Source organism: Heterodontus francisci, chromosome 4, assembly GCF_036365525.1.
Source record: "Heterodontus francisci isolate sHetFra1 chromosome 4, sHetFra1.hap1, whole genome shotgun sequence".
In the NCBI taxonomy this organism is placed as follows: domain Eukaryota; kingdom Metazoa; phylum Chordata; class Chondrichthyes; order Heterodontiformes; family Heterodontidae; genus Heterodontus; species Heterodontus francisci.
In genome coordinates, this window is record NC_090374.1 from 47664048 (window position 1) to 47683705 (window position 19658).

Here is a 19658-nt window from a genome sequence, read left to right on the forward strand (position 1 = left end):
GACTTCCTAGCAGTCATAAAACTTCTTACTTTCTGGTTTGACAAGAAAATCTGTTTGGGAAGAATTTAAACCAGAATATTGGGAGGGCGCATTGTAGTTGATAAATGCAGCTCCACGTTTATTCTCAACAGGCAATGAATAAAATCCCCACATGATCAAAACAATGTTTGGAATAATGACTAAAGCTGTATTCAGGGATGCTTTCTCATGATGATGTCCAGTATTGTGTATAACATTAAAGCTAATGACCTTTTAAATACAGAGTCAAAATTGGAAGCATTTAAATTTATTAATACTATTAGTCCTGATAAAGCTGCTGAAATGTCAGGTAAGTGTGTGTATCTACTCAAGGCATTATTCAGATTTGTCAGTTCCATGTATAGTGCATAGCTGGAAACTGAAGTATTTAATAGATATAATTAACCGTACCAACTTGGTCCAAGTATGGTTTGCTGTGGTTGTACGCAATTACAGAATCTGAATACTTTATAACTGTTTTGTGATACTAAATCAAAATGTGAAGCAGAAATATCAAAAGTACTGAGAACATGAGACTCCTGTGGAGCATAAAAACTGGCATTGACCAGTTGAGCTGATGTTGTAAATTCTACATAAAGTAATGTGGTATGCTACAGGGTGGTGGGACTTGGGTTTATACTCCATATTTCAAACTAAGATGAGAAGTATAAGTGCGTTAAATAATATTGGCTTATTGTGCTGTGGTTTATGTTGATTGAATTACTCACAAAATTCCTCCAAAACTGGAAATGCCACTGCATGTGCTGTCATGCAATGCATATGTACCATCATGTAATCTTTCAGAAAGCCAAGTATCCAAGTATGGAGAGTGTATATTGGTTGCACACAAGTTGCAGCAACCTCCTCTGTGCTTTCTCATGCCACAGCCTCTGGATTCCCTCGTTAGGTGGTATAGAAAGCTTCCTGAAAGTTTTTTTTTGTAGAAAGCATGTTGTATGTTATAATGTGAACTGGATTCTGAGGAGCAATTGCTTCCAGCTATTTAACTGATATGCAGTTTTCCTCCATTGCCGTACTATCCATTTTAGATGAGTCAGAGTGGAATTGCACAGCAAGAATAATAATGTGGCAACTCTTTGAGTGTAAATTTGTTGGGAAATTTCTTGTTTTGCAGGGTGTTTGTTTCTTCTTTGCTTGCGCCAAGTTGAGTTGCCTTTCCTGGAGAGGGAACAGATTACCTTTTAGTCCTTATTCTCTACCACAATGACACAAAGAGGCATTGCCTGAACTTCAGTTTTATATGTTTGCTATGTTTTGAGGTGCATGTGAAATGTCTTCTGTTTCTTGGAAAAATAGTGGATACAGAAGATGGAACAGGCACCTGCTGTTTGTGGTGGAAATCATCTTTGATATTCTACTTTTGCTCATCTAAATATTGCAGATTGTTCATTTTACGATAACCTCAATACATGGTTTGTTGACTTTTACCATACTGTTATGCTATTTGCGAGCAAAAACATTATTTTTAAAATTATAGGGACACTAAAATAAGTCATATTAGAGTGCAGTAATTTGGGCCGAAAATAAACTGCAAATGAATTACTGGCCACAGACGAAAGCTGTAGTACAAAGTCATCTTTTCTAATTTTATAGTGGGCAATTATTTATGGTTATTATTTATTATTAGACTAGTAATCCAGAGGCTTGAACTAATAAGAACATGAGTTCAAATCCCACCATAGCAGGTTCAGAATTTTAATTCAGTTTTTAAAATGTTAATGAGGTATGGTCTATTTGCTGTCCTTGCTCAGTCTAGCCTCTGACTCCAGACTTACACCATTGTGTTGACTCTTAACTGCATTCTGAAGGGGCCTATCAAGCCACTCGGTGTATCAAAATCAGGCCATGCAGGGATGAGCAATAAAGGCTGGCTTTGCCTATGCAAAGACGAAACAATGCCACAGTCCTTGAGTTGGTAACATACTCTTTTAAGGCTTCGAGAGACCGTAAATCAGCATTGCATTCTTTCTTGGTGATTTACACACTGAGAAAAGAGGCAGAAATAATTGGAAGTTTACCTTTTGCAAAAACTAGTTAAAACCTGGTAGTTACAGTTTATAGCATTTTTTGAATTCTGTCATGGGTTGTGGACATCGCTGGCAAAGCCAACATTTGTTGCCGATCCCTAATTGCCCTTGACAACTGAACGGCTTGCTAGGCCATTTCAGGTCCAATCTTATCTGTACTTAAATAAGAAAGACTTGCCTTTATATAGCACTTGACACAACCACAAAACCTCCCAAAGGGCTTTACAGGCAATGAAATACTTCGTTGAAATGTAGTCACTGTTGTAATGCAGGAGCGAAGCAGCTAATTTGTGCACAGCAAGCTCCCACAAACAGCAAGGAGATAATGACCAGATGATTTTTTTATGTTGATTAAGGAATAAATATTGGCCAGGACACAGGAGTAACACCCCTACTCTTCGAAATAATGTCATGGAATCTTTTTACTTCCCGCTGAGAGGGCAGCACTACTTTTTTTTTCAAGCCTTTCTTTGTTTATGTATTTTCTGATACCAGGCTACATCCTAGTGACTGTGTTGTACCTTCTCTAAAGCCTCAATATCCTTCCTGTGGATGCAGTACTCTTGCTGTCTTTTGTTAAGGGTTTATAAAGGCTCATTGTTGCCTCTTGGCTTTTATATTATATGCCTCCAATGAAACATAGAATTTTATTACCTTTTTTACTGCTTTATCAATCTGAGGTGCTGTGTTTATTGGTTTGTGACTCCACACTCCCAAATTCCTGTGCTCTTCCATAGCTCCGAGCCTACTTCCTTTTTTTAACCGAGACACATCTCCTCATATGTTGAATCTTAACAATATCCCTTTTGCAGCTTCCTTTAACAAGTTGCATTTGTATAGCGCCTTTAATGTAATAAAATGTCTATTTCACAGCGGCATTATAAAACAAAATATGACACTGAGCCACATGAGATATTAGGGAAGATGATCAAAACCTTGGTCAGAGGTAGGTTTTAAGGAGTGTCTTAAACTATACTTCCTCTTTTGATATCATTTGCAAGGTTGATAAAATGTCCTCTGGCTCACTGAGTTACTTCTGCCTGTTGAATTAGCCAATAGACAGTGCATTTTGTAATGCTGCCTTGCTCTTTTTCTGATTAAGGATAAACTAGCTGGATATCGCTTGTCAGTTGATCATGAAGAAGCATTGGTATCTGTTTGTCAGCTTGGTCTGCCTTTCCTGTAAAAGGGTAAAGGAAGAAGACTTAGTGTCATATGAGTACTGATAGGTAGTTAAGGGCAATGGAAAAGTAAAATTAGACATTTTTTTCAATGCAAAGATAGTTGTAAACAAATACTAATTAATGCAAAAAAAAAAGAAATTCAAAACCAGATCTAGCTGGCTTGGCCTAGGGCAGAGGGTATTTGCTTCTAACTCTGCAGGAAGAACTTAAACGTTGAAAACATTTGTTTATTAATTTGTTTCCTTTACTCTTTCTTTATCAAGTTCTGTCCTTAGGAACTAAAGTCAGCTCAGCATCACTATGTGCATGTTACTATTATAGCTGCAACTACTTTTCCTATTGCTATTACAGAAGTGAGGTTTATATGAAATGTAATTTCACAAGCCATTAAGAATTGCTAAAATTTATTGCAGATGTTACTTTGATGATTCTCATCTTTTTTAAGAAGTATTATAAAATGGATGGTTTAGAATTATAGAAAGTTTACGGCACAGAAAGAGGCCACTTGGCCCATCTTCCTGCATTTGGTCCGTAGGCCTGCAGATTATGGCACTTGAGGTGCATATATATCCAGACTCCTTTTGAATGAGTTGAGGGTCTCTGCCTCAACTACCCTTTCAGGCAGTGAGTTCCAGACCCCCACCACCCTCTGGATGAAAACATTTTCCTCATCGCCCCTCTAATCTTTCTACCAATCACTTTAAATCTATGCCACCTAGCCACTGACCTCTCTGCTAAGCTGAATAGACCCTTCACCTCCACTCTATCCAGGCCCCTCAAAATGTTGTACATTTCAATCAGATCTCGCCTCAGCCTTCTCTGTTCCAAGGAGAACAACCAAGCCTATCCAATCTTTCCTCACAACTGCATTTTTCCAGTCCCAGCAACATCCTTGTAAATCTCCTCTGTACCCTCTCTAGTGCAATTACATCCTTTCTGTAATGAGGTGACCAGAACAGCACACTGTTCCGAAGAAGGGTCACTGACCCGAAACGTTAACTCTGCTTCTCTTACCACAGATGCTGCCAGACCAGCTGAGTGGTTCCAGCATTTCTTGTTTTTATTACACAGTACTCAAGTTGTGGACTAACCGATGAGTTATACAGTTCCAGCATAAGCTCCCTTCTCTTATATTCTATACCTCGGCTAATAAAGAAATGGATTCCATATGTGTCCTTAACTACCTTATCGATCTGTCCTGCTACCTTCAGGGATCTGTGGACATTCACTCCAAGGTCACTCACTTCCTCTACACTTCTCAGTATTTTTCCATTAATCATGTATTCCTTTGCCTTGTTTGACCTCCCCAAAGGTATATATATATATATATATATATATATATATACCACAAAAAGCAGGGGACTCAGTACTGAGCCCTGTGGAATGCCACTGGAAACAGCCGCAAAAAAAACCCATCAGCATTACCCTTTGTTTCCTGCCACTAAGCCAATTTTGTATCCACCTTGCTGCAGTTCCTTGGTTTTTTGTTAACCAGTCTGCCATGTGGGACCTTGTCAAAAGCCTTGCTAAAAATCCATGTAGACCACATCAACTGCACTACCCTCATCTGTCTTCCTTGTTACTTCAAAAAATTTGATCAAGTTGGTCAGACATGATCTTTCCTTAACAAATCCATGCTGACTATCCTTGATTTTTGTGCTTTTCTAAGTGATTAGTTTATCCTGTCTCTCAGAATTGATTCCAATAATATGCCCACTACTGAGTTTAGACTGACTGGCCTGTAATTATTTAGTTTATCCCTCGCCCCTTTTTAAACAGAGGTACAACATTTTCAGTTCTCCAATCCTCCAGCATCACACCTGTATCCAGTGTGGACTGGAAAATGATGGTCAGACCTTCCGCTATTTCCTCTCTTGCTTCTAAGTGGGGGTCGTTTGAATCCTTTCATGTATTCTTCAATAAATAAGTCAAAGTAAAACAAACCTAAAGCTTACACTATGATTTGCATATTTGAACTGTCTTAAGTTTCACATGTGGGCCAAGATGATTACTTCAGCACAAACAGAAAATTGGTCAACATTGACAAACCCAATTCATTCTCTGTGCACCACTTCTACAGGCTGTGAACTTAGCTATTCTTGTCCTGAAATAAACCACTGAACATTGAGCGTGGAAGGAGGCCATTCACTTTATTCTACCTATGCAGGTGGTTACTCTGCAACAAACCTACTTCTTTAATCCAATTTCTTTGCTCTTTCACTGTGTTTTAATGTCTTAGCTTTTTCCTCATATAATCTTCCCAAATGCTGCAATTGCTTTGGCTTGGATAGCCACTTTGAGATACTGCATTCCATATTCTAATAACCCTTGGTGAGGGGGAGGAAGAATCAGTTTGACTTTTATTATGTCTCTCGTAATAAGCCTAAATTTATGATCTTTGCTATGAATAGTGTATAATGAGAATGTGTTTACTGTCTCAAACCTTAAAAATTTTGAATATTTCTATTCAAGTTCCTTAACTTTCACTATTCTACTGAGTTGAGACCTAGTTTTCCTATTCTCTCATAGCTATGATCCCCTCATCTCTCATATCCTAGTGAATCAACATGACATTTTTTCCATAGAGTATCCTTTTTATGATAGAGTACTGAAACCATGAACTAACCAATGTCTTGTATAGATTCATCACGTCCCATCTTTTCATCCATTTGTCTCTGTCTCTCTCGGCTGTGTCTTGTGTCATCTCTCCTCGTGCATGCTGTGCGTGCCCACCTGCCCCACCCTCTCCTTGCCCTCTTACCTCCCACCTCTGGCAACACCCCCATCTCTCCGTCATTTAGCACACATTGTCGGTCTCACGGATTCTATGGCACTGTTCTGTCAAAATTCTATTGGACTTTTTCCTATTTTCTAAAGTTATCTTTTTATATATTCCTATTTGCTTTCATGTAGCTTTTTCTATCTGATTTCTGTAGCAAAATCTATTTTGACACCAGTACTTATGAACTACGCATTCACATTTTTAGAGTACTTTTATTGTCTATCTCCGAAAGATATTTATATAATTCATAAGATTCCTTATAGCATAGAAAATTTGTAAAGTTTTCCGAATCCTCATGTCTTCCTTAAGCACTACATTTCATTGGCTCCTTTTGTGTTGGCAGTAAAGCTTTTATAATAGACCTGTGTTTGAAGCTGGCAGTTATTTTTTATTTTTATTTAGAGATACAGCACTGAAACAGGCCCTTCGGCCCACCGAGTCTGTGCCGACCATCAGCCACCCATTTATGCTAATCCTACACTAATTCCATATTCCTACCACATCCCCACCTGTCCCTATACTTCCCTACCACTTACCTATACTAGGGGAAATTTATAATGGACAATTTACCTATCAACCTGCAAGTCTTTGGCATGTGGGAGGAAACCGGAGCACCCGGAGGAAACCCACGCAGACACCGGGAGAACTTGCAAACTCCACACAGGCAGTACCCAGAATTGAACCCGGGTCGTTGGAGCTGTGAGGCTGCGGTGCTAACCACTGCGCCACTGTGCCGCCCATATGTTATGTTTTAAAGAATGCTCTCCTCGCAAATAATGAAATTAATTTTTCAAACTAATTTTATATGTTTCTGTTTTTGACTTTATATAATTTGTTCTGTTCATGAAATTAGACAAAGACTATGGAGAAAAACTCTGAACATTTTCGCACTGGTTATGATGGTGCTGCAGAGAATAATTAAGAAGTTGATTTGAATTTCACTTTACTCATGTGTTCTACTGTCTGTTTGCAGCTAGTAGCTGGAAGTGTTGTAACATCATTTGAAGAGGTCTGTCCGGAGCGAATTGACCTGATTCACAAGAATTACCGCAAGCTGTGTAACCTGTTGGTAGACGTGGAGGAGTGGGGACAGGTCGTCATAATAAACATGCTCACTCGATATGCACGAACACAGTTTCTAAGTCCATGGAAAGAGGTGGGTATTGTGCTGGGGAAAGAAATCTGTCTTTTTTCATTGCCTCACATGCTTATATGTTTGCAAAACTAATTGGCTATGCTTTGAGATGCTTCTGAGAAACATAAGGCAAGCCTCTCTCTACGTCAGTATTTAAATAAAAAGACTTGAAATTATATGCTGAATTTTATTAATATTAATACAAGGACTAAATTGAGCTCCAGTCAACTGATAGTTAGCTATTGGTTTTTGATCATTTATAGCTGACAAAATAACTTATTTTACTGTTATTAAAAATCATGTTGTACTTGCATGACTCTTGTATTACGCTAGATTGTCCTTCCAGTCGTCCATTCTTGTAAAATAAACTCTTGCCAAAATATTTTAAAGTTTTCAGAGGAAACTAAAATACCCAACTTCAGTATCAGTTGTGTTAACCAATAATGTACCTTTAGATTACCCTCCAGTCATCTCACCCCTTTTACTTTTCCTATCCAGTTAAATATATATGTATAAACAACACAGAGGTATATGTTTTCACAACTGAAGATCCCTAGCTTATCCAAATTTTCTCAAATCTCTCTTTTAAGATTGGATATCGACCTCACTGCTCTCTACCTCCTGTACTGTGTCTGGATTGCATTAACCAGAACTGCAAGCAGTGTTCCAGGTGTGGCCTTACCAAGGCACCGTACAGCTTTAACATAACATCTGAGGAATTGAAATCAACTTATTTAACAATCTACCTGTTACACCATTTTTGCTGCCTCATACTATTTAGACATGGTGAGAGAGATTTCTGTCTTCGCTGCCTGGGTGTTAAGCTGGTGGAGCGATCACCCACCATTTATATAACCTACCCAATTTTTATTCCATGGATTTTTAATGGACTGAAAATTGGGCAGTTTCTACCAAGCGCAGTTGATCTGCTCGCCAGTTTATTGCCCAGGAGGTGAAGGTGAAAGCCTGTCCCAGTTAGTGACAAGTCCACTGATATCTGTAGGTCTCTAAGCCACCCTCTCAGCAATTTCTGTTGCAACACCAATTTGTATTTATATTGTGCCTTTAATATAAAAAAAAAATGAATGTTGGGCCCAAGAAGGGGCAACAGCAGCTTGGTCAGAGATAGGTTTTAAGAAAAGTCTGGAAGAGGAGAGAGAGGAGGCGGAGGAGTTTAGGGAGGCCTAAGGTGGGTCACATAATTTCTTTCTTAAGATATGCAGTATTCTGTATTGAACTTAACTTGGCTGCTTTCCTGCTGCATTATTGCTTTCCAGCAGGCTTTTCCCACTGCATTTATTTCCTGCCAGCCTTTTCATTTCATTTTTTAAATTTGCTTCCAATTTGTGCTGTCAGACCATGCAATATTGTGGGCTGTGTACCCTCTCCGCCCAGCCAGTCGTGTTTTAGTTATGAATTTGTTTTAGTCTAAATACACAATCTATGTATCCAGTGGTGCCATATGGGAACCCTTCTTCCTGGTGACTCCAGACTGAGGCTTGATGTGTGCATCCTTGCAGTTAAAACAAAATTAAGCTTTGTCCAAAGAAACCCAAAATATTTGACTACTTTTTTCCTCTATAAAATGGGATCAGTATTTTGAACAGCAAGCAGCTCCCCAGATTTTACTTCTCTTAAGCTATCAGGTTATGAATATAGATAAAAGCAAAATACTGCGGATGCTGGAAATCTGAAATAAAAACAAGAAGTGCTGGAAATACTCAGCAGGTCTGGCAGCATCTGTGGAGAGAGAAGCAGAGTTAATGTTTCGGGTCAGTGACCCTTTGTCGAAACTGAGGTTATGAATATAGCCAGTATAACTTGATTTTTTTCTTAACATGCATAACCAGTGTAAGCCAACTCTGCTTGGCTTTGTTAGCAATCTTATCTCAGTATCAGGAAGTGTTGGGAAGCTCACCTCATACCTACGAGTAATCTTTCCAAGGAGCAGCAAGCAACTAATGGAGAGGACGGGGGCCAGCCGAGATCTTTGAGGGACTGTAAAAGTAACGGTGCAGTGGTAGAAATGGAGCCAAACTTTGTTACACGTTCTAACTACTTTGAGTCAAGAAATTTCATCTAATATCCCTATTGGATTTATTTGTAACTATCTTGTATTTATAGCCCCAAGTTTTGGATTCTCCAAGTGGAAACATTCTCTCCATTTCCACCCTGTCCAACTCATCATTTTATCATTTTAAAGGCTTCTATCAGGTCTCCATTAAGTTCTCATTTCCAAAGAAAAAGGTCCCAACCTGTTCAATCTTTTCCAATAGCTGTAATCTCTCAGTCCTAGTACCATCCTTACAAATGTTTCTTTTCACTTTTGTGAACATCCAGTAAAGTCACAGAAGCAAATAATTATCAACAAGTTACAGTAAAATTTATGCAAACTTAAGTTACATTTTCCATTGCAATTACATTGCAATTTTTGTATAAATATTGCATTATAGATTTGACTTACCAGCATCAAGATGCAGTCATACCAATTATGGTATTTTTGTGTAATTTTTCTTAAATGACAACTTTTATGATCAATATTCTAGCCTAAGTAAAGTCGATTACACAGCGCAGTACTCGGAATTCATAGTGCTGTCAAAGAGAAGACCGATTGACTTTATATTTACATATTAATGAGGAGATTTGTTAACTGCGTGCTTGACTAAAAGAAAATAAAAGCATATTTATAGGGTTTGACATTTATAAATGGAGCTGATGTAGGAAAATGGAAATTGAACCTTTTTAAAGTTAATTTTGGGAAACCCATAAAATGTTTTCAAATTTTGTAAATGTTACAAAAATACCATTGTTAAAGTGAAATCCTGACAGTTGAAAGGTGCATAAATCTACAATGAATACAGTTCACAATTTTTAATTGTTCCTATTTTAAAAATGCATATATTGTGCATAAACAAAGGATAAAGAGAAAGTTTGAGAAAAATTTGTAAGAGTTTGGTAGAATACGGAATTATTTGTGTAAAAGCAACACTAGCATTATGAAAATAGCATCTAAAGCTCTATGGTAATTGTAATAGCTTTTAACTTGACATTCAGATTAGAAATGTATTATAATAGAGACTGGGCAAGGAGAGTTTTGTTGTGTGCATATGATACAGCAAAATTGCAATGTGAAGGAATTTGCTGAAATTTTCTACGGCATAATAAATTTTGCTTCAGAAATAAAACTTACTTTATGATTTATTTAAGCTGTGATGCTCCTAGATATTGTCCAGCACAATGTAAAAATAGAAGCCAGTAATGCATACTGGAATTGAGGTGATAAGCTACTTGAGCTCTGGTTTGTGGCATGAGTCCATCTGCTATGCTAAAAGTTATTCAAGAAAATTCCTTTGAAGATCGATCCATTTCAGAAGTTGGTGTTTACTTTCTGTATCATTTTTTATGGGAAGGGTCTTCTAATTGTCAGTTGTGAGACAAGTAAATAAAAGCAAAATACTGCAGATGTTGGAAATCTGAAATAAAAACAAGAAATGCTGAAAATACTCAGCAGGTCTGGCAGCATCTGTGGAGAGAGAAGCAGAGTTAACGTTTCAGGTCTTTAACCCTTCATCAGTTCTGCTGGGTATTTCCAGCATTACTTGTCTTTATTTTAGTTGTGAGACATGGTTTGTTCTGGTAACAAAATAAGGAAAGTAACTGTAGACTGCACTAGGCACAATCTTGGCAATGCAGCTTTTTTTAAAAGGAATGTACAGACCAAATAGTGAATTTTAAATCTCTGGTTTCAAAAATTAATTTTTTGGGTGAAAATGGGAATTTCAAAACAAAAATTAGGAGTTGGTTAGTTAGAATCTCAAAAATCTGTAGAACTCTTAGATCCCCAAAAATGCCTGTTGTAGATGTTTCTAAAATTCCGTCGGAAGTAGAAATGCCAGTGATGTAGAGCAGGAGTTGTCCAAATTGATTAGCTGAGATGTTTTTGCTGCGCAAGTTCAAAGGAAATTTCTTCAATTGCCATTGTTCAATGGGCAGTACTATAATCTGCCACTGAAATGTGCCAAATAAGCATGTGCATGTTTAATTAACTGTATTTTGAGCAACAGTCTTAGCCGACTTCCAGGGATTCCATGGTGAACATGGTTTGGATGAGCAAAACAGGGCTCTGTATTCCCTTTTCTGGTCAGCACTCGGTGCAGGTGCTGATATAGTTGGGCAACTAACTGGCTGCAGTTACTGATGTGGGCAGTGACAGAGGGTTGAATTAACCAGCAACTGGAGCAACATGACTGTTGAAGCATTCTGGTTTAAGGATTGTCCCTTCAGCAGTTGATTCAGCTCCATTACTCAAATTCAATAGATCTACTTTTGGGAAGAAAAAGGATGCTCAACATGCTTTGAATATTCAACACTTTTAAAAGAAAGCACATCCTTTGAGTATCAAGACAAGCTGTTTTCCAAATGAGTTGCGTGGTAGTTTTGAATTCTTATTTGTCTCAATTTACCTTGCAATCAACAAGCTCTTGCTCCTTTTAGTGTGAAGTTGAATGTTTAAGATTTAACTGGAGCTATGAAGCAAAGGTTAGAGCACTGATACTGCTCTTTCTAACATTTTTAATTATTCCAAAAACTCTAATTTAGATTGTAGCAGCATAAAATTCTTTAATTACTATGCTTGTACTGGTACATTAAGTCTCAAAACCTGAATGAAAGTATGACTTGAGCACAGTGCCGACGAAAGGAGCCTCACCTTCCAGTAGCCATTATTATAATGTTGGCTAATCCAAACTGATTTAGTGGATTGAACAAAGCCACGCTTAGATACTATTCTTTGTGTGCCGGACAGTGGAGGTAGTGTTTTATTCTGTTGGACTTAAAGATATACTGTTAACTGGCATTCCCATTCAGAAACTCAATGTTAATGTATGTTTCCATATTTAATGGTTACCTGTATAGATTCTGTTCACTTGAGAGTGTTTTGTCATTTTGTTTAAAATTCAAAATGTTTAATTGCACCTGTTGCCTTTTGTCATCGCTAGACTTGACTATTGTAATGTTGTAGCCTGCTTCCCATCCTCTGTAAACTTCAGCTCATCCAAACTCTGGCTGTATCCTATCCCATATCAAACCCTGCTCATCCTTCGCCCCTGTGCCCACTGAATTACATTGCCTTGTAGTCTCCTAAATCTTTCAAGTTAATATTTTCTTCATCTTGTTTAAATTCCATCATGACTTTGCCTTTACAGTCTCTGTAACCTAATTCAGTCTGACAGCCCCACACACACCCCCACCCTACCAGCAGACCTGTTTTCCAACTTTGGCTTCTTGTTCAATACCCCTTCGTTTCCTGCCACCACGCCCCCCCCCCCCCCCCCCCCCGGGGTTTTAAGCCATCCAGGCCCTAAGTTATAGAATTTCCTCTCAGAACTTTCTGCCTCTCCGTCTCCTTAGTTTCATCCTGAAACAGTGCACTGCTTTGGTCAGAATGCACTTCTGAATGCTATTTTGTTTTGGTCACTGAGGCAAGAAAGAGATATGGAAAGCCTGGAAAGGCTCCAAAGAAGAGCCATAAGCGTGATTCCTAATGTGTAAGAATTTGGTTACAAGGAAAGATCAGTTAAAGCTGTGCTCTCTAGCCTTAAAAGGAGTCATCTGAATGGGAGGCTGTGGGGGGCATATAAATTAAACTGTATCAAAGCTGAATTTGGGATTCAAACCGGTGAAAGGTAAAATCAGCACTGATATGCAGAAGTAATTAGAACTTGGAATAAGTTACTAGTTGGGGTAATTGATAGAAAGGAACTGGTGACATATTAGAAATGGTAGAATCCTGTGTGTGGCTGATGGAATTGGGTGCAATGGGTAGGTTTTGCTAGATTGAATGAGATAAGATGAGCACAGTGGCCTTCCTCGGTTGTATTTACTTTGTGATTTTGTGAAGGACATTAAATTTAATTAAACACATTAATTTTGAACCTGCTGTTTGGGCAATGTATTAATTAAAAGGTGAGATTTTAGGGCAAGGCATCATTCTGATGTACTCAAAAGCATTAAGTGCAACTTTTTAAGAGCAAGTGTCGGGTATTTGAAGTAAAATATCTCTTCACCTTGGAGCAAATTTTGGCTGTGAATTTAATTTTGCATCAGGGCAGCATGAATACGCTGATGCAAAATATTCAATTGGTAATCAATATTCTCACACAGATGGGTAATTCAGTACCTCCCATTGCATGAAAGTATTCCAGGGAAACTCTCCGTAAAATCCCTGCGAGATCATTGTTTGTCATTGATCCAAACTAATCCAATCATGCATGGTTAATGCTATAAATGGGATTTTATGTACAGTCTACACAGGAAGTACATTGAGTTTGTATTCCACTGATACGGTTACCTTCACACTGCAAGTCAAAAATTGTAATTCATATCGATACTGTCACAAAAACTGCATGTGTATATGAATACAATAATGCCTTTTTACAAATCCTAAAAGTAGAATTTAAAATGTGACGCCTTCACATTCAGTGGTAACGGGCAATTGGACATTTTTTGTGATGTAGATACACCATCGAGCAGTCGCATTGCAACTTGGCCATGGCATGGTAGTTCCACATGTTAGTTTTTTTTCCCCCTGCATCACATTGATTTTTCTCTGCATATAGTATAATATCTGTTTCTGGTTGCTTCACTTCAGAAAACTTAAAGATTGTATAGAGGTATCAGTTGTCCTTGCACAGTAGATTGTGTAGTGGATGATTTTGTTATGGGGGTTTAGTTGATCTGTTTGGTTATTATACAGTTGACAAGATTACAGAGAGGTTTGCTTGTTCAGTTTCCTTATCTGCATTAGAACAAGGCTGCTAGTGTGCCTTTCATGGGGGAATGGTATCCCTAGTGTTCTTGGTGCTTTTTTACTTTCCCCTCCAGTTTTCGGATCACCTTCCATAAATCCTCCTGGGATAAAGCTCTGTCCTGCCTCTTATGAGGTCCAAAAAACCCACTCACTCCAGAGATTACCAAATGTAATTGGGAGCAGAATGTTGGTGATGGTGTTCCCACCCCTTCCCAGCCAGAGATGCTGATGCCAGTTGTAGGGATAATAGTGGTATGCTTTCGGTCACTAATGTGCAATTTTAAATACTAACAATCATTATTAGTCAATTTATTGTCCATTTTATAGTTTCCTCATTTATCACATAAACATTTGGTTTATCCGTAATTCTGTTGTGAGGCACCTTATTAAGGTGAATTCTCTGAATGAAGGTCCAATCCCCTTTCTCTGCCGGGACTTGGATTTGAATTTAGCCTAAGCAATGGAAAATTGTGCAGTCACTACCTAGTTCTTAGTGGCTAGCCCAATAACAAAAGTGTTCTCATTTTATTCAAGAAGCTCAACATAGGTGATGAGTACTGGCCCATTAGTCAATTGAAGCTCTCCCTCTTGTACCTTAACTTGCCTATCTGGGCATCTGTCTGCATTTTGCGTAACCGTAATCATTTTTTGCCTCTTTTCATTCATTCAAAACAAATGTAGTCATTTATGGCACAGAAGGAGGCCAGTCGGCCCATCGAGTTCATGCCGGCTCACCTCAACTATCCGGTCAGTCGCACTTCCCGCTCGATCCCAGTAGTCCTAGGATCATAGGAAATGGGGACATGAGTAGACCATTTGGCCTGTCGAGCCTGCTCCGCCATTCAAGCAGATCATGGCTGATTATCTACCTCAATGTTATTTGTTCCCACCATCCTCATATCCCTTGATGTCGTTAGTATTCAGAAATCTACTGATTTCTGTCTTGAACATGCTCAACAATTGAGCTTCCACAGTCCTCTGGAGTAGAGAATTCCATAGATTCACCACCCTCTGAGTAAAGAAATTCCTCCTCATCTCAGTCTTAAATGGCCTGCCCCTTATTCTGAGACTCTGTCCCCTTGTTCAAGACTCACCAGCCCCAGGAAACATCCTATCCACATCCACCCTGTCACGCCCTGTAAGAATTTTGTAAGTTTCAATGAGATCTTTGAAATTCTAGAGAATACATGCTTAGTTTCCGAAATCTCTCCTCATAAGACAATTCTGCCATCCCAGGGAATAGTCTGGTGAACCTCTGTTGCACTCCCTCTGACAAGTAAATCCTTCCTTGGACAAGGAGACCAAAACTGTACACAATATTCCAGGTGTGGTCTCACCAAGGCTTTATACAATTGAAGCAGTAAATATTTACTCCAGTACTCAAATCCCCTTGCAATGAAGGCCAACATACCATTTGCCGCCTTAATTGTTTGCTGCACCTGGATACTAGCTTTTTGTGACTCCTGTAAGTCTATTTCCCTCAAGTGGCCATCCAACTTCCTCTTGAAGTCAATGTCTCTGCTTCCACCGCCCTCGTGGACAGAGTGTTCCAGGTCGTTACCACCTGCTGCTTAAAAAAAAAAGTGCTTCCTGATGTTTCCCCTGCATCTCTCGCTCAAAACTTTCAATCTGTGTCCCAGTCCTTGTACTGATTTGTTAATGGGAACAGTTTTTCCTTGCCTGTCTTAATCTTGTACACTTGTACAATCTCCTTTGTTCCAAGGACAACAAACCCAGCTTTTCCAACCTAACCTTGTAACTAAAATTCCCTCATCCATGGAATCTGGTAAATCTCCTCTGCACCCTTCAAGGATCCTCACATCCTTCCTGAAGTTTGGTGACCAGAACTGGATGCCATACTCCAGTTGGGACCTAACCAGAGTTTTATAAAGGTGCAGCATAACATTCCTGCTTTTGTACTCAAGGCCTCTATTTATGAAGCCCAAGATCTCACATGCTTTACTAACCACTCTCAATATGTCCTGCCACCTATAACGATCAATCCACGTGCACCTCCAAGTCCCTCTGTTCCTGCACACCCTTTAGAAATGTACCATTAAATATATATTGCCTCACGCTATTCCTTCTGCCAAAATGCATCACCTCACACTTGTCAGTATTAAATTCTGCCTGCCCATTCTCTTTGCCTATCTGTCCCCTGTTGCAGGTGGTTCATATCATCCTCACCGTTTGCCACTCCTCCAAATTTGATGTCATCAAATTTTGAGATTCTGCTCTGTATTCCAAGATCTAAGTTATTTATATATAGCAAAAAAGCAATGGTCCCAGCACTGACGGGAACACCATTGTCTACCATCCTCCAGTCTGAAAAGTAACCATTTACTATGACTTGCTGTTTTCTGTCCATAAGTCAATTTTATCCAATTGGACACTGACCCTCCTATTTCATGAACCTCCATTTTGTTAAACCAGCCTTTTATGTGGTACCTTATCAAATGCTTTCTTAAAATCCATATAAACAGCATCTACCGCATTCCCTTCATTAACCTTCTGTTACTACTTCAACTAATTAAACTCAATTAGATTAGTCAAGCATGATCTGACTTTTACAAATCCATGCTGGCGCTCTTTAATTAATTCAAATCTCTATAAGTGTCTGTTGATATTTTCCCTGATTATTATTTTTAAAACCTTACCCACCACTGATAAACTAACTGGCCTGTAGTTGCTAGGACTGTCCTTACAGCCTTTCTTGAATAAGGGTGCCACTCTCCAATCCTTTCAGAAAATAAAAGGAAAAAATCTTTTTTGCAACCTCAGGACATCCCAAAGCACCTTACAGCCAATGAAGTACTTTTGAAATGTAGTCACTGTTGTAATGTAGGAAATGTGGCAGCCAAATTGCGCACAGCAAGTTCCCACAGACAGGAATATGATGATGACCAGATGGTCTGTTTTTACTGAGGTTGATTGAAGGATAAATGTTGGCCAGGACATGGGGGATAACTCCTCCGCTCTTTGAATTAGTTTAGTTTAGAGATACAGCACTGAAACAGGCCCTTCGGCCCACCGAGTCTGTGCCGACCATCAACCACCCATTTATACTAATCCCACACTAATCCCATATTCCTACCACATCCCCACCTGTCCCTATATTTCCCTACTACCTTCCTACACTAGGGGCAATTTATAATGGCCAATTTACCTACCAACCTGCAAGTCTTTTGGCTTGTGGGAGGAAACCGGAGTACCCGGAGAAAACCCACGCAGACACAGGGAGAACTTGCAAACTCCACACAGGCAGGACCCAGAATTGAACCCGGGTCGCTGGAGCTGTGAGGCTGTGGTGCTAACCACTGCGCTGCCACTGTGTCATGGGATCTTTTATGTCCACCTGAGGGGGCAGATCGGGCCTTGGTTTAATGTCACCTCTGATAGTGCTCTTTCAGTGATGCACTGCAGTGTCGGCCCAGAAATATTTTGGGATACTGTACTTTGGGCTACAATGAGTAATTTGTGACCTGAAATATGGTGAGTGTAGCATGCATAGGAGGAACAGGTGACTTTGAACTGATGGTGCCGAAATCTTTCTACTGGTGAAGGTTTCCTTGTCTTGTATCTGGGTCTGTTGTACACTAATTGATTATAGATTGATTGATTGTAATCATCTGGTTCTGGGGAATGAGGTGGGTCAAGTGGCTTAAGTGCCAGTAGAGGAACATTTAGGGGACAGTGTTCATGGTATAATAAGATTGTAGGTTAGCTATGGAAAAGGTCAAGGAACAATCCAGAGTAAAAATAATCTGGGGGAGGCCCAATGTCATTGGGGTGAGAATGGATCTGCCCAGGTAAATTGGTATCAAAGATTGGCAGGCAAAACTGGAATGGAACAATGGGCTGCCTTTTAAAGAGGATATAGGTTGCGTACAGTCAAAGCAGATTCCCACAAGGAGAAATGGTAAGAAAAACCAAGCCAGAGCTCCCTAGATGAAGAAATGAGATAGAGTAAGATGAAGCAGATAACAAGTTGATAATACAAGTGAGAAGCAAGCTAATATAGAACGTTCGGGGGGGAAATGAAAAAAATGAGAATCAAAGAAAGAGTAGGAGAAAAGACTGGCAGCTAACAAAGAGAATCCAACCGTCTCCTATAGGCATATAAATAGTAAAAGATTGGTGAAAAGAGGAGTGGGCCTGATTAGGGAGCAAAAAATGGATTTACATATGGAGGCAGAGGGCATGGCTGATGTACTTATTGACTACTTTGCATCTGGCTTTATCAAGGAAGAAGATGCTGCCAAAGTCATAGTGAAAGAGGAGGTAGCTGAGATGCTGGATGGGCTAAAAATTGATAGAGGAGAAATTAGAAAGGCTGACTACCTAAATTTGATAGTTCAGCGGGACCAGGTCAGATACATCCAAGGATACAGAGGGAAGTCAAGGTGGAAATTGTGGTGGTACTTGACCATGATCTTCCAATCCTTCTTCGATACAGCAGTGATGCCAGACGACTGGAGAATAGCAAATATTACACCCTTGCTCAAAAAAGGTTGTATGGATAAACCCAGTAACTATAGGCCAGTCAATTTAACATCGGTAGTGGGAAAGCTTTTAGAACTGATAATCCAGGACAAAATTAAGTCACTTGAACAAATGTGGACTCATTAAGGGAACCAGCATGGATTTGTTAAGGGCAAATTGTGTTTAATTAGAGTTGAGTTTTTTGCTGAGGTAACAAAGGGTTCATGAGGGTGATGTGGTGTACATGACTTTCCAAAAAGCGTTTGATAAAGTGCCACATAACAGGCTTGTCAGAAAAGTTGTAAAGTCCATGGAATAAAAGGGACAGTGGCAGCGTGGTTACGAAGTTGGTTGAGTTACAGGAAACCAAGTAATGGCGAATAGTTGTTTTTCGGGCTGGAGGAAGGTTTATAGTGGGATTCCCCAGGGTTCAGTATTAGGATCACTGCTTTTCTTGATTGATATTAATGAACTAGACTTGGTTGTGTAGGGCACAGTTTCAACATTTACATATGACCCAAAATTTGGAAGTATTGTGAACTGTGAAGAGGGTGGTGTTAGACTTCAAGGACATAGACAGGCTGGTGGAATGGGTGGACATATGGAGATGCAATTTAATGTAGAGAAGTGTGAAGTGATACATTTTGGTAGGAAGAATGAGGAGAGGCAATATAAAATCAAAGATACAATTCTAAAGGGGTGCATGAGCAGAGGGACCTGGGTGTATATGTGCACAAATCATTGAAGGTGGCAGGGCAGGTTGAGAAAGCAGTTAATAAGGCATAAGAGATCCTGGGATTTATAATAGAGGCTTAGAGTACAAAAGCAAGGAAGTTATGATGAACTTTATTGAACACTGGCTTGGCCTCAACTGGCGTAGTGTGTCCAATTCTGGGCATCACCCTTATGGAAGGTTGTGAAGGCATTAGAGAAGGTGTAGAAATATTTGAGAATGGTTCCAGGGCTCTTGTACTTCAGTTACATGGATAGATTGGAGAAGCTGGGGCTATTCTTGGAGAAGAGAAGGTTGAGAGGAAATGTGATGAGAGGTGCTGAAAATCCTGAGGGGTCTGGACAGAGTAGGTAGGGAGAAACTATTCCCATTGGCGGAAGGGTCAAGAAGCAGAGGACTCCGATATAAGGTGAATGGCAAAAGAACCAAAGGTGATATAAGGAAAAACTTTCTTGCACAATGCATGGT

General features: G+C 39.4%; 1 protein-coding gene across 3 annotated transcripts in view; it reads left to right on the forward strand.

Moving 5' to 3' along the window:
- The window catches only part of ap3b1a (adaptor related protein complex 3 subunit beta 1a), a 355948-nt gene that overhangs the window by 89553 nt on the left and 246737 nt on the right, over positions 1–19658 (forward strand). For all 3 annotated transcript variants that reach the window (XM_068029475.1, XM_068029477.1, XM_068029476.1), the window contains exon 7: positions 7006–7188. In XM_068029475.1, coding sequence (XP_067885576.1) covers positions 7006–7188 — 183 coding nt within the window. The remainder of the gene's footprint in view (positions 1–7005; positions 7189–19658) is intronic.